Source organism: Micrasema longulum, unplaced genomic scaffold (assembly GCF_059751315.1).
Source record: "Micrasema longulum isolate JH-2025_06_02 unplaced genomic scaffold, ASM5975131v1 h1tg000653l, whole genome shotgun sequence".
NCBI lineage: Eukaryota > Metazoa > Arthropoda > Insecta > Trichoptera > Brachycentridae > Micrasema > Micrasema longulum.
Window position 1 is genome coordinate 281,170 of NW_028277849.1, and position 13,694 is coordinate 294,863.

The 13,694-nt window shown below is 29.8% G+C and overlaps 1 protein-coding gene across 1 annotated transcript in view; it reads right to left on the reverse strand.

The window, feature by feature from the left end:
• Positions 1 to 3,179: 3,179 nt before the first annotated feature.
• Positions 3,180 to 13,694, reverse strand: part of LOC148279889 (uncharacterized) — a 29,104-nt gene continuing 18,589 nt past the window's right edge. Inside the window, exon 3 of the mRNA XM_088229243.1 lies at positions 3,180 to 4,137. Coding sequence (XP_088085369.1) covers positions 3,980 to 4,137 — 158 coding nt within the window. The 3' untranslated portion in view covers positions 3,180 to 3,979. The remainder of the gene's footprint in view (positions 4,138 to 13,694) is intronic.

Here is a 13,694-nt window from a genome sequence, read left to right on the forward strand (position 1 = left end):
GGACTGATTTTCTTACTTAAATACGAAATGAAAGCCGGTTTAGCGCAAAAAATTGACGTTTTCGAAAACTTCAAGCTCTGGTTGAGGGCCAAGAGTAGTATCAAATATTTTTTGGCTATTTTTTGCATTCCGAGTAATCCAAAAGGCAACTTTGTAGACCCTTTTTATTTCGAAGTTATCGGCCTACCCTTTTGTGCATCCTTTCCTTTCCACATGAGGTTTACTAGGTTTTTACATGTATGTGGACATTTTCACTCATCAACTATTGGAAATACCATCTATTACGCGCTTAAATTGGGTTTATGTAACTATTAGTCATTACCGGGTGTTATTAAAAGACAAATGAATTATTTTGATCATTTATTGTGTATATACATAACACTAGAGTATTTTTTAACTACATAAATACATATTATTATATACATTTGGTTTTCTATCGAAATAATGAAATAAAAGTTTTGAACTTATGTATTTTATTTACAACTAAGATAAATCTAGATTTCTCTACAGTTATTTAAAGGAAAACCTGGTAAAAAATTGAAACCTTTATTCTATTTTAAATATTTATAATTAAAAAAACCGAAGCGTCAGAGTTTTTACTTACCCCATAACAATTATGTTAAGCAAAGCACTTCGTTTCTCAATTTTTGTTGAAAAATTTTAAAAGAAAAAGATATACAATTTAAATCGGGTTGTGGTCCTGTGGCTAGTGTCTCGGACTCACGGACCAAAGGTCCGTGGTTCGAATCCTACTCTACCCCAACTTGATTCCCATTTTCTAATAGTGAGTTATTTACAACTCGTTGAAAATGGCCCTCAAAATTAAATATTTGGGTAAATCATAAGAACGCAAATTTTTCTTTTTTTAAAAAAAAAAAAAAAAATGGCTAGTGAATAACGATGTCAAAAAATTGAAATTAAAACAAGTACAATTTAGAGTTAAAGTGAAAAACGGTGCCAAAACAATGAAATAAAACATATACGATTTAGAGTTAAACAACAATGAAATAAAAACACGTAGAATATAGAGTTATAGTAAAAAAAACCCTGTCAAAACAATGAAATAATAACATAAACAATTTGGTTGTAGTAAAATACGGTGTCAAAACAATATAATAATAACAAATTATATAATTTAGTCATTTTGACTTGGAAATTTTTTAGTGTTTTTACACTCTTTTAAATAAATGTTTCATGTCAATCTGTCCGAAATTAAACTCGAGACCTCTTTCATGGTAAGGTTATGCGCTTATCGCTACACCACAGGCTGACAAATAAAACATTACTTTTAAACCAAATGAGATAATTTCAATGTAAAATAATGTTTTTTTTAATAATAATAGTACATTTAGAAATTGCGTATCTGGGACTAACGATTTTTGCAATAAAACAAAGCGGACTTCAGATTTTTATATCAACTTAAAAAAGATTTATTTTTTCAGACTTTTTTGTTTTTTTTACGTGCAAAATAGCTTATTGCGATAATTTTTTAATGTTCTACTTTAAAACGGCAAAAAGTGGACACCCGTGTTTTATCCTGGTACAGATATTATTTTCAATTCGATTACAGGTTCGATTCCCGACACGGTTGATATGAAATATTTATATAAAAGGGTGTTTATACACTAGAATATTTCATAGTCCGTTGACTGGTACCTGAAGCGTAAGACTAATCAGCTTACCTTCATGTTACATTTTTTTTTATCAAGATACTCTGCAATTGGTGTACTAATGCAGTGCCATATGCACCATTATTTAAAAAAAATCATTTTTAATAAACATAATGACTCTTATTTATTATAAATATTTATTTATTAGATATAAAACAGAAGCAATTTTTCTAAAATTAAAGATAATTGTTTTTAAATTCAGGAAAAAAAAAACAGGTTTGTGTTTACGTCAATCTTAAAAAAACATTTATCTTTATTTTCATTTCAAGGAATCTCCATTTAACTATTTTAATAAATTAATTATTTAATTTATTAAAATTTACTTTCTTTCAATTATTTTCTAATGTGAAATTATACATTTAAAAACATGCATTTTACTTGTCTATGTAATTTTTTTCAATATCTATTTAATGAGTTCTATTTGGTCGGGAATTAAAGCTAATAATAAATTATTGATAATTTGAATATATAAGTTTGTAAAATTTCCATACAAAATGTTCGATAAGGTTTTTAATATAGTTAATATGCATTAAGTTGAAATATGTTTTATTTTAAGTTGATATGAGAAGATATATTTTTATTTTGCTAATTTATTTATTAGATTGCAACCATAGGAAAATTTCAAGAAATGTAAATGCAGAATTTATTTTTAAACAAATTAATATCTTTAACTTGCGAAATTCATAAATTGCGATAAAATATATTTAACTTGGTTTTAGCAAAGTATTAAGCCCAAATGTCCTTTCAAAAGTCGCCAAAGAAAAATAAAATATTGAACCGATAAAAATGAAATAACTTTCCATATTACTAGTGTCCTTTTAAATATTTTTTATGACTTAGGTAGAATATTTCATTATTAAATAATAATAATAAAAATATATCGCACCTTACAATAAATAGAGTCACAACTCAATAAAATGTGATTTCGAATTATTTAAAAAAAATTTTTTTTTTTGCTCCACAACACCCAAGCTTGAGAAAAGTCACATTTAATTTTTGTGTTCTCACCGGGAATCGAACCCGGAACCTCCCGTGTGTGAGTCAAGCGTCTTGACCACTACACCACGGAGGCCGCCAAAAAATAAATTACATAAAAAACCTTCGAATGCTGAAAAATAGACAAACCAATGGAAATGTTGAGGAAATGTGGATTTTCAAACATAGGCAGTATAGTGAATGCAACACTATTTGTAAAGTAAACAAAACAGTGATAGGTACTAAAATAATTCAGTCAAATGAATCTCTAGCATCTTTAGGTTTTAACTCTTTTATTAAACAAATAGAAAAATTGGGGGAACGCAGATGTTCGAACATAGGCAGAGTGGTTAATTTTACACTGTGTGTAAAAAAGCCACTTAAACCAGCAAATGACAGCTCATAATTATTGTAAATACCTAGACTACCTTATTTCCTTTTTCGACGTTAGCACTTATTTGAATGCGGCCATTCTCAAACAGTATCATATTAGATTTTTTTGACAATTGTGATTTTCTTCCTATCGGATTTTTTGAGTTATGACTCTATTATTTCGATTATGTGATCTAATGGAATAATTATTTGTTTTATGTATTAACATATTATTTTATCAAATTGTTTTCAATGTTTTTTTTTTGCTTTGGTTGTTAAAATAATTAACTGGCGTAAGTTTTCCATTTTTATTTTAATTTTGGCAATGACTTAGAATAAATAATACGTAATGTTATTCTGAATATGTTAAAACATTTCATTCAACATTTTTTAATCAAAGATTAACATTCGTACGCAGGATGCCAATAAAAAGCGAATTGATAGAAAGGAGTAAAATTAACAAAATATTTCAATGTGTTTAATAAATTAAATAATATGAAGATTCTCGTCTATACTAATAAAAATTTCTAAAAAAAGAACAGGTGGTAATATAACTATTAAAGATGCAAAGATATCGCTGAGTTGAGTATTTTAAATAATTAGTATATCGCAAGTTGATTCTATTTTTCTTATATTTGAATAATATGCGAATATTTATTTTAAAAAAAAACATAAACTCTTTTCAACGAGACATTTTAAAACAATATTTCGTAAAAAAAAAATTTTTTAAATAATAAAGTGTAAATATTTATTTCAGAAAAAATGTTTAGCAAAACATAATATCTCCTTTCAAAAAAACATTTAAAACTGATATTTCGTTAAGTTAAGTTTCTTTTTTTTAAAATTAAATTCAGATATTTCTTGGATTTTTTTATAATGAGCTTTCAAAGAGAAATTTTAAAATGATATTTGGTTCAGGATATTTTTTTTTGTTTCATTTAAATAATATGTAGAAACTGTAGTTAGAAAGCCCCCGTGTCTTCGAGGAGTCCCGTTTCTAGAGTGGCGCAGCCTCTAGGGGCGCAGGTCACCCTGGGGGCTGCGGTTCCCTGTTGCGCACACCTGCACGCTAGGCAGCTGCCTGTCGATGGGAGGCTCTGCCCCACGTGGTAATGTACCCCTGGAAATGAAAATAAGAACATTCAATATGCAAAGGAACAAACAGCATTTGTTTGTACCATTATCAATTTTTTATCCATACTCAATGGGGTATAGGGTACTGCATTTGTAATCCGATTAAATCATATTATATGTCTGACCAATCTCGAAGAAGCCGCGAAAGCGATGAAACCGGTCACTGGATATTCCAAATTTGTGGATAAAAGTATTACTCTTCTTTTATTTCTATAATAAATAATATTAGTCATTAAAAAAAAAAACAGTCTAATTTTGAGGTTCCTATTCCAAAAACAAATTAATATTGCAGTGTAAACCACCTTTAGACAAATATTTTACGTTTTCTCTCTTATAATTGAACCTAGGATCTCAAGCATGGTACGCCAACGCGCCAACCACTACAACGAGGCGGACTTATCACCATTAGAATTCCGTTTTCAGGATCTTTACCTATGTAATGTAATGTATTTATTTTGATAGTTGTACAAATAAAATTTGAACATCTAGTTAAACCTTAACTAATAAACAATATATGTACAAAAATAATTTCAAAAACAAAACATTGTCATAAAATCTAGACGCTTTCCATGAATAGCCATTGACTCTTTTTTTTATTATTTATTTACAATTTTAAAAAACCCGTTAGGGTTACATTAGAAATTTAATATTGTCTAGTCATTTTATGTCTCGTCTAGTCTAGTTAGTTCAGTCATCATGTGCTTTTTCAGATTGATTTTAAATTTGTCTCCATTAAAAGTTTTCAAGTAGTAAGGTAGGTCGAAAAACACTCTTACAGGGTTCTGGTTCTATTTTATACACAAAACTGTATTCTATATCCGTCGGGACACGAATAATTAAACGTAGTTATGCAGAAAGCAGCCAGTCCACAATTTTGAAAAAATGCGATAATATTGTTATCGAGTGCAGTAAGGTCAATTCTATGTTCTGCTAAAAACAGCCAGACCGCTTTCAATTGTATTTAAGTCTGTAAACTAATATTGTTTTAGTGAATAAAGAAGTTAAGTGTCTTTTTTTATTTGTTAATACACTATGAAACCAACCCAAAAATTATATTTTTTTATATCTCGTATTATCAGAGCTTTAATTTTTAAAGTTTTGTATTTCTAAAAAAACTCCGCGTGTGACATCATTTAAATATTTTTTATTATTTTTTCTTACATTTTCAAGAAACTTTGCCTTGTAATTTAATGCTCTTTTTTTTACCGCGCGCAAAAACACATTTTTTCTTTCCAATTTACCGTAAGGCTAGAGTTCCTCATTACTTTGGCGTCATAAGTTGTGACTTTTAGAATATTTTTTCAGTGGATGTCTGTATCGTGACTCTAAGATTACTTTTAAGTATGGGTTTTTGTGCAACAAATAAACTATTTAAAACTATGTCACTCGCACCACCCCATCCGATTATACCGTACTCCACAATTATTTTCATTGTAGTGATTATAAAAAGGTTTCATAATATTTCGAGTTTTCTGCTATTCATTTTTTTTTCGTAAAAAAACTTTTGTGAGAGGATGCTAAATGACATCGCGCTTTTCTCGCTGTGACTCGTTGAACAGCACTGATCTAATGTCGGGCCACGAGTAAGTGGGGTGGCACAGCGAGGACCTGGGAGGGAGAACGCATGTAAAAATATAAAGCACAAAATCTGGATTTTTGAGGTTATGGCTGGAAAAAAGCAACCAAATAGCAACAATCACACTTGCAAACTAACTAATATATCGAAGATTATTAAACTGTAGAGCGATTGATTGTATTGTTTGATGTTTGCACGGGGAAAAACAAAGACCAATGTGAATTATCATATAAGTATTTTCCAGAAAAATATTAAAATAATGTTGATACATTTTTAACGTTGTAGGGAAAGATTATTCAAAAAATTAAATCAATTTGATGATAATCAAAAAGTTTTCTATAAAATATGCTATCTTGGTACCCTTGACACCCCCTTAGCAGGGGCGAACCGTCCATATAATCGACTATTCGCAGCTTACCATTATATTTCACTACCAATAATAATGTTTTATAGTAGTTTTAACTATAGGAGAATAAATAAAATAATCTTTATTTATTATAAATTAACGTCACTGTTTATATCTTCCTCAAAAAATAAATATAGGCTGCTAAATGCGCACCCAGCGTATTGCCCGGTTCCGATTATTGCAGCTTATTTTTCAATACAAAATGTATACTGTATTTTAACATTAAAAAACCCAGTGCGTATATTTTCCTTGCTAAGTTCACTCGCAGATTACAGATATTATTTCAAGCTTCTCTATTTGGAGAGTAGCATTTCGAGCGTTATTTCCTAAAGACCATTTTCGTTTGATAGTATTCTGTTGACATATGACGCCAGTTTTTTAGTCCGCACGTTTTAGCTAGTGGCGCCTCGCTCGGTGTCGTCAATTTCTTGCATTATTCATTCTCAGTTTAGAAGGAAACGAAGCTGACGGTTAGGCGCGGCGTAGCGCGGCGGTCACGACGGTCACGTGACATTTTTGTTGCAATATTATTGCGAATATTTCTAATGAATGTTATTGTTATGTTATGTTATGTAATGTAATATGCAAAGTTAAAATTATGTATTTTGGCATAAATAAATCTAATCTTTTTGTTTTTTTTTAATTTTTCAGAAAAAAAATATATACCGTAAAAGAAAAAAAAATTTGTGTACATAATGAGAGTGACGTCTTACGATAAAATGTTTAATTTCTTTTATATTAGTACCTAAATATTTGCAGTATAAAATGTAAATTACAAACAAATATACGGTGTTTTTAATCAGTGCCAAACAAAAAGGAATTATGAATATACTTATTTTATTAACCTTATTTTTTAACATATTTTATTTTTTAAAACTTTTGCATACATGTACTGTCTTAAAATAATGGAGAATATACCTACATATTACGCAAAGTTATTAATTGTTGATTGTTTGTTGGGTTATTGGTGAAAATTATTTTGATTAAAAAGAAGTAGGTATTGCGTCTTCTGTTGCCAGCAGGTGAAACTGGAGATGGAGAGATGAAGTTGTTTTTTCACAAAACCATAGAAAAAGAATCCGTGTACCTGTATATACTTTTTTTTATACGCCTCCACTCATTTGCGAGATTACTTATATGTATGTATGTACATGCAGGTACAAATTATGAAAAAAATAAAAGCTTACCCATAAAAAAGTCACCGTTCACCACTGCCCCTTAGGCCCGGAATGGTCAACTAAATATATCCCAACCCTTCTGTTTAGATTGGTCTCTTTACATAGGAACTCCATTATTCTATACACTAATAATTGTATCTGTTCATATTCTTAATTAAAATAAGTTTAAATCAATATCAAAACAAACTACTACAAACAAATGAATAAAACAGAATAAAAAAACCTTATCTATGCTATCTGACACTTCTGAAATGAGCTAGGTAGCTTTTGGAAAACTTAGGCATATACTTGAAAATACAGAGATTCCGTTTTGTCTGAAAAAGAAAACTTACGATTCATGTATACTGCCAGTGACTACATATGCACTAGAAACCATAGCCCTTACACAAAGAAATGTAGAAAAACTAAAATGCACTTAGCGGTCCATGGAAAGGTTTATGCTTGGTATAAGCCTAAGAGATAAAATAATAAATGAAGAAGTTAGGAACAGAACCAAAATAACGGATATTATGGATCGCGTAGCAGAACTGAAAATGGGCATGATATGTTGCGAAACAAGACCCCATAAGATGGACCCCTAAAATTATAAGATGGAGACCTTTGGAGATTAAGCAAGGCGTCGGAAGACCTCCAAAAAGATGGTCCTACGACATAGCTGCTGTAGGGGGTAAAAACTGGCTGCAAGTCGCAACCGACTGAGAAAAATTGAAGAATATGGAAAAGGCCTATATCCAGCAGTGGAGGACAGAAAGCTGAAGAATAAAATAAAACAGAAGCAATCGGTATGCATTTTTATAGGCAAGCTACAAAAAATGATCGAAATTCGTACCTATCTTTGTCGGCCCCGCGGTGTCATCGTCAGCGCATTTTCCTACCATGCAAGAAGTCTCGGGTTCGATTCCCGACATAGTTGATATGAAATATTATTTAAAAGGATGTTTTTACACTATAATATTTCAGTCCCCAGACTGCTACTTGAAGCGTAAGACTGATCACCTCACCTTCATGTAACAAAAATGATCAAGATACGCTGCGATTGGTGTACCAACGCAGTGCCCTATGCGCCATAAGGTGCGGAAAGGGAATGATGATGAATTAGTAATTGTAGTATCCAGGCATTATATGTTAGTATACAGGCTCTAAATGATATTAAATATTTATGTATAACCACTTGCTGACTTTTCTATGTCTACCGGTTTCGAGACAAACCAGCATGCAAAACCCACTATACACCTTCACCATAGTTGTTGCACAAAAATTTAAAACCAACACGACATGCATTTTAATAAGCACATGCACTGATTAGATTATGAAAATAGTTTATGATGTTTGAGAAATAGTTGAAAAAAAATCAGTTTAGCCCGCTATACGATGTTTTATTGTGATGGTCACTCAAAATCTATTAGATTCAAGCTCTTCCATCTATCCCCTTCTTTTTTTCCAAATATTTAATATGTAAGTAGTTATATACAAATATTTAATAATATTTAATAGGTGTGCATGTAGTAGATAAAGTAATTGTTATTTTTGTTCATAAACCATGATTATGATTTTTATTATTTTTGGAAAAACTTTTGACCTCAAAGTTTATGATTGAAATATTTATAATATTTTACGAACATAGTAATTTGTAGGTATATTAAATATAATTAAGTTGAGAGTGACACGAGGCGGCCAGCTCTATTCATTCAAGTTTTGCCTTCCTAGTCGGTCACACGTTCTTATACAAAATATCAGATTTTCATTCAGTATACAAGTATTTATCGAACCTATCAATTGTGATCACTTGCGTTTCGAGTATTTAAGGATCAAGGATTTCATACTGGAACAAAAAACATCAATGTATCTAACCAAAACTTCACTTAGGCTCCAGGGCTTGGTTATTATTTTTCTATCCAATTTTATTAAAAAAATAACGCACCTATTTGATAATTTCTTAAGATTGATTATTTGATTAGATAACTTCATTTCAAGTCTTGAAATATTTGAACGAAATGCTTATCAAAATTCGCATAGAATAATTTTTCTCTTGAATTAGTAGCATAAGTATTTTAATTCCAAAATACTTGGCTCTATTTAATGTAATTTTCTCTGAGCAATTTGAGAATTTTCTTCCTTAAACAAATTTCTGGGTAACAATTCGTGTAAATTCTCAGAGGCCGGTCTTAGTTTTGATAATTTGGACGGGAGAAAATTCATTTCAAACTGGGGGCTTATATTAAAGACACTTACTTGAAATATGATATCAAATAAAATTATTAATTGAAAACGTGTTTGATCAAATTAACTTTTCTGGTTACAAAATATTCATTTGACGCTGAAATTTGAAGCTACCTAAAGTATTTTATTATTGTAAGGAGAAATCTATTTTAAATGTACAATAAAAAAATAAAAAAAGGCATGTAAATCCTTTAAAATACATTGATGGACGGTTTAAAAAAAATGTGGGCCACGAACCATATACCTCTGATCCGTGAGTCTACAATACTAGCCACAGGACCACAAACCGATACGAAACCAAACAAAACAAACAACCCGTAACGCCGTTTCCCAGTAAGAGTAGACAGATAGGATAGAACGCCGTATCACTCTGTCTTTGCATACAGATCTAGCTTCCTCTACATTAATACATCCACGTCGAGCAAGCACGTCGATTATTCCAACTTTTGACATGTCCATCTTTAAATGCAAAACCAGATCATTAAAGCTTTAACACCTGTTTAGCCATAAAATAAAAATCCATAGATTTCGTAAAGCTTCTAGAAAAAAGGACGTCAAAAGTTTAAATATAGTATAAAAAAACTTTAAAATAAAAAATAAAAAATATTTTTTATTTATATTTTTATACAAAAATATTTTTTCAATTAAAAATCATATCGAATCGGCGCAACATCATTTTCTAAGAAAAAAAGCATGGATGATTGTTAATTTGTTTAAAAATTTATTTCATAAAAATAAAATATATACTTAATAACAGGGAATCTATACAAACCAATTATTGTAAAATAAAAACGGAGTGTTCTCTGTTTATGATAGTCTCCATCTAACCAGCCTGTTCTAAGGTGAAGATTTTCTATCTTTAGAGCATAAGTAGTCATATACTAATAAAACAATAACATATAAAAGAAAAACTAAAACTACTTACTTTTAAATACCTAGCTAATCAAATGTAAGAAATAAAAAATCGTTATTATACAAATATAAAGTATATATATGTGCCAAGAATACATGTTACTTAAACATAAGTAATATAGTATAAAATAAAATAAAACAAATATAAAGCAATGATATACATTAAAATATAAATAATATGTGTACCAATTATATAAAGTACTACCTTTTTTGATTTACATATATTTTTCATAAAAATCTTTCGCTATACTATTTATATGTGCAGTTTTTTAAATTTATTTTTACAGATTGAGACTACACTTACGGAGAAATGGAGTCAATGTTTAAATTCTCAAGTCTACAAAAAGTAGAAATAACATTGACTCCATATTTATGTTTAATTTACTAAATGGCATAATTGATGCACCATTGTTACTGGAACAAGTGGCATTCAATGTCCCGATCCGCCGGTTGCGAAATAATAATGTGCTGTTCCTCGATCAACACAGCACAAACTATGGCTTGCATGCACCAATATCCCGATTGTGTCGTATTGTAAACTCGAGACAGGATCTGGACTTTTTTGGTGTAAGTCTTTATAGATTTAAAAAATCACTAAGATAGACAAGATCTTGTCTTGAGGTAGTATTTTTTTTGTCCTAGCTTTAATTTTATTTGATTAGTACCTGTATTTATTAAAGAAATTGTATTAACCATTGTTAGAATGGACTGTATAAGTCCGTCAATAAATAAATGTTTAATACGGTTCCCAGCTCTACATAAAACCAATAAAAAAATGACGCTGAATGTAGTTACAGCCGATTGCGACACGGTACAAACTTCTTGTAAGCAAACTCTTCATTTTCTTTTCAACACTTTCAGAAGGATTTTGTTGATTTAATATTCTTGCACAAATTAATATCTAACTGTATAGATGTCCATGATATTCTTGCTCAGATTAACCTTAATGTACCTCACCGTGCCTTGCGTACCGATGCTGTTCTTTGCTGTGGGAAATTATAAAACCTACATCGGATTCTTTTCCCCTCTGCCAAGGATTCTCAAAACAATTAACAAAATCTCATTAAACGGTACTGTCGATGTGTTCCAACAGCAAAGGCAAGCATTCATAAAGCAAGCGGTGTTGTCTCTCCTGACTCACGATGATACACTTGCCATGTCCGCCTAGATTATGCCATAATTATACCTTTGTAAATTTAAGTACACTTTAAGATTGTTTAGAGTAAGTGTTATTATAAAATATAAGGTCAATATTGCTAATCTGTTAGGGTTTCATAAGCCTGTTGATTGGCTTAGTTTGCCCATAACGTCGAAAAGAGTCAAAACATTTTTCAAAAATCTTTATTCAATATCGACGATAAAAATACAAAAATTACTAAAGGGTATGTAGTCGCAAACTTTACACTATAAACACTTTGAGCACCGGCCGAATACACATAGAATTTACCCTGTGCCCGTCCCATTTTTGTGAAATTTCATGCTTTGTGAAGAGTTTCTTAAATGTGTCATAATTATGAAAATACTTGATTAAATAAATTTTAACTTCTAATATTTATTTAAAACAATTAAATAAGTCATTTTTGAATTATAGTTTGTCAACATTGGTCTTTATGGAGAGCCACATTGCAATGTTTGCACATATACCTACAGCGTCTCACTCCTTTTTTTGTGCTTTGGATCCCGGAGCCGTGTAAACACGTGATAATAATAACCACGCGTTGTGTCCCGGTACCGTGTTTTCACGTAGTTTACCAGCAGCAAAAAAGTACTAATAAAAGTCACTAGATATCAATAAAATGCTCTTTTTTTAACAGCTGATAAATGATATACGTGTATATCACGTGTAAATACAGGACCGGGACACAACGCGTGGTTATACAATCACGTGCTTTTACGGCTCCGAGATTCAAAGTGTTAAAAAAAGAAGGAATTTATATCCTACATCTAGCACAAAAGGATTTCTCTTTTTTGGTATGGTATATAGTTTCGTTTTATTTTTTTATACTTTTCACCTCTTATGTATTATGTTTTATCTATTTTTTTTTTAATGTATCTGCTTTTAAATATTTTTAGTAAAAAAAAAACATATTATTTCAGTGTTCGAAATACACAAGGGTAAATATTGAGGCACGGAAATTCAATTTTCTCGAGTATAAATAGCTTATTCGGTAAATAATTCTATGAATTCGGAAAAGCTTTTGGGAGTTAGGCGGTACTTAATTTTTCCATTCTTCAATAACCATAATAATATAAAAACCACATTGAAAATTGTTCCATTAAAGCGTTCTTATTTCATTATTACATAATACCTTCACTATGAGAAAGTTCAGTGCTACGAAAAATTTTATATAAAAATGTTTTCTTAGACGCGGTAAAAATTAGAGCATTTATTTGTACGGCCGAAGTTTCTTGATAATGTATGAATTGAAAAATAAACAGACTCAGGTGAATATAATCAATTAATAATAGCATTATTTGTTGTGATAAGTTTTCGGTTTCCGAGTAGCCAAGTTTTTAACGTTCAGCGTATTTTGACGGATACTAGGTACTCCTTTTAAATGTCAAGAAACCTCATCGACTTGAACTCGCGACGTCACGGGCGGAGTAATTTCAAAATAACGAAACTTTAATCAATCTAAAATTTACGTATTTCGGTATTATTTAGGTGTTTATTTGTTTTTATATTAACGGTTCAAGGAACCTTTTACAATATATTTTTTTACAGAAATAATCACAGCAGTGAACAATTCACTATGTAATATATAATATGAAATATAACTATATAATTCAACAGAATAATTAAAACTAAACGAATAAGTTAAAGTTTTTTTTATTAAACTACAAAAATGTAAAAAAAAAACATAAAATATCCAAGATGACAAATAAAAGATAACAATTAAAGTGAGAAAATCTTATGCTCTAAATATAAATTTAACAAAAAAAAAATTAAGAATAGTTTAACATTAACATGAAGTGGCTAGTATTTGGCCAGGTAATAATGAAAAAGAAAAATAAATGCTTCAATAATACTTTATAAATAATACGTTTTTTGGATCAATATGAAAGCTTTAATAATCTTAAAAACACCTTTCTTTTATCAGTTGAAATTTGGCAATAAATCCACAAATGTATAATTTATATATAAAGAAATGATCAAAAATACATATTTAAGAAAACAAAGTTAAATTTAATTATATATTTTTAAATAAATTCATTCATTTTCTAAAAAATAACGAGTTTTAATGTATTAA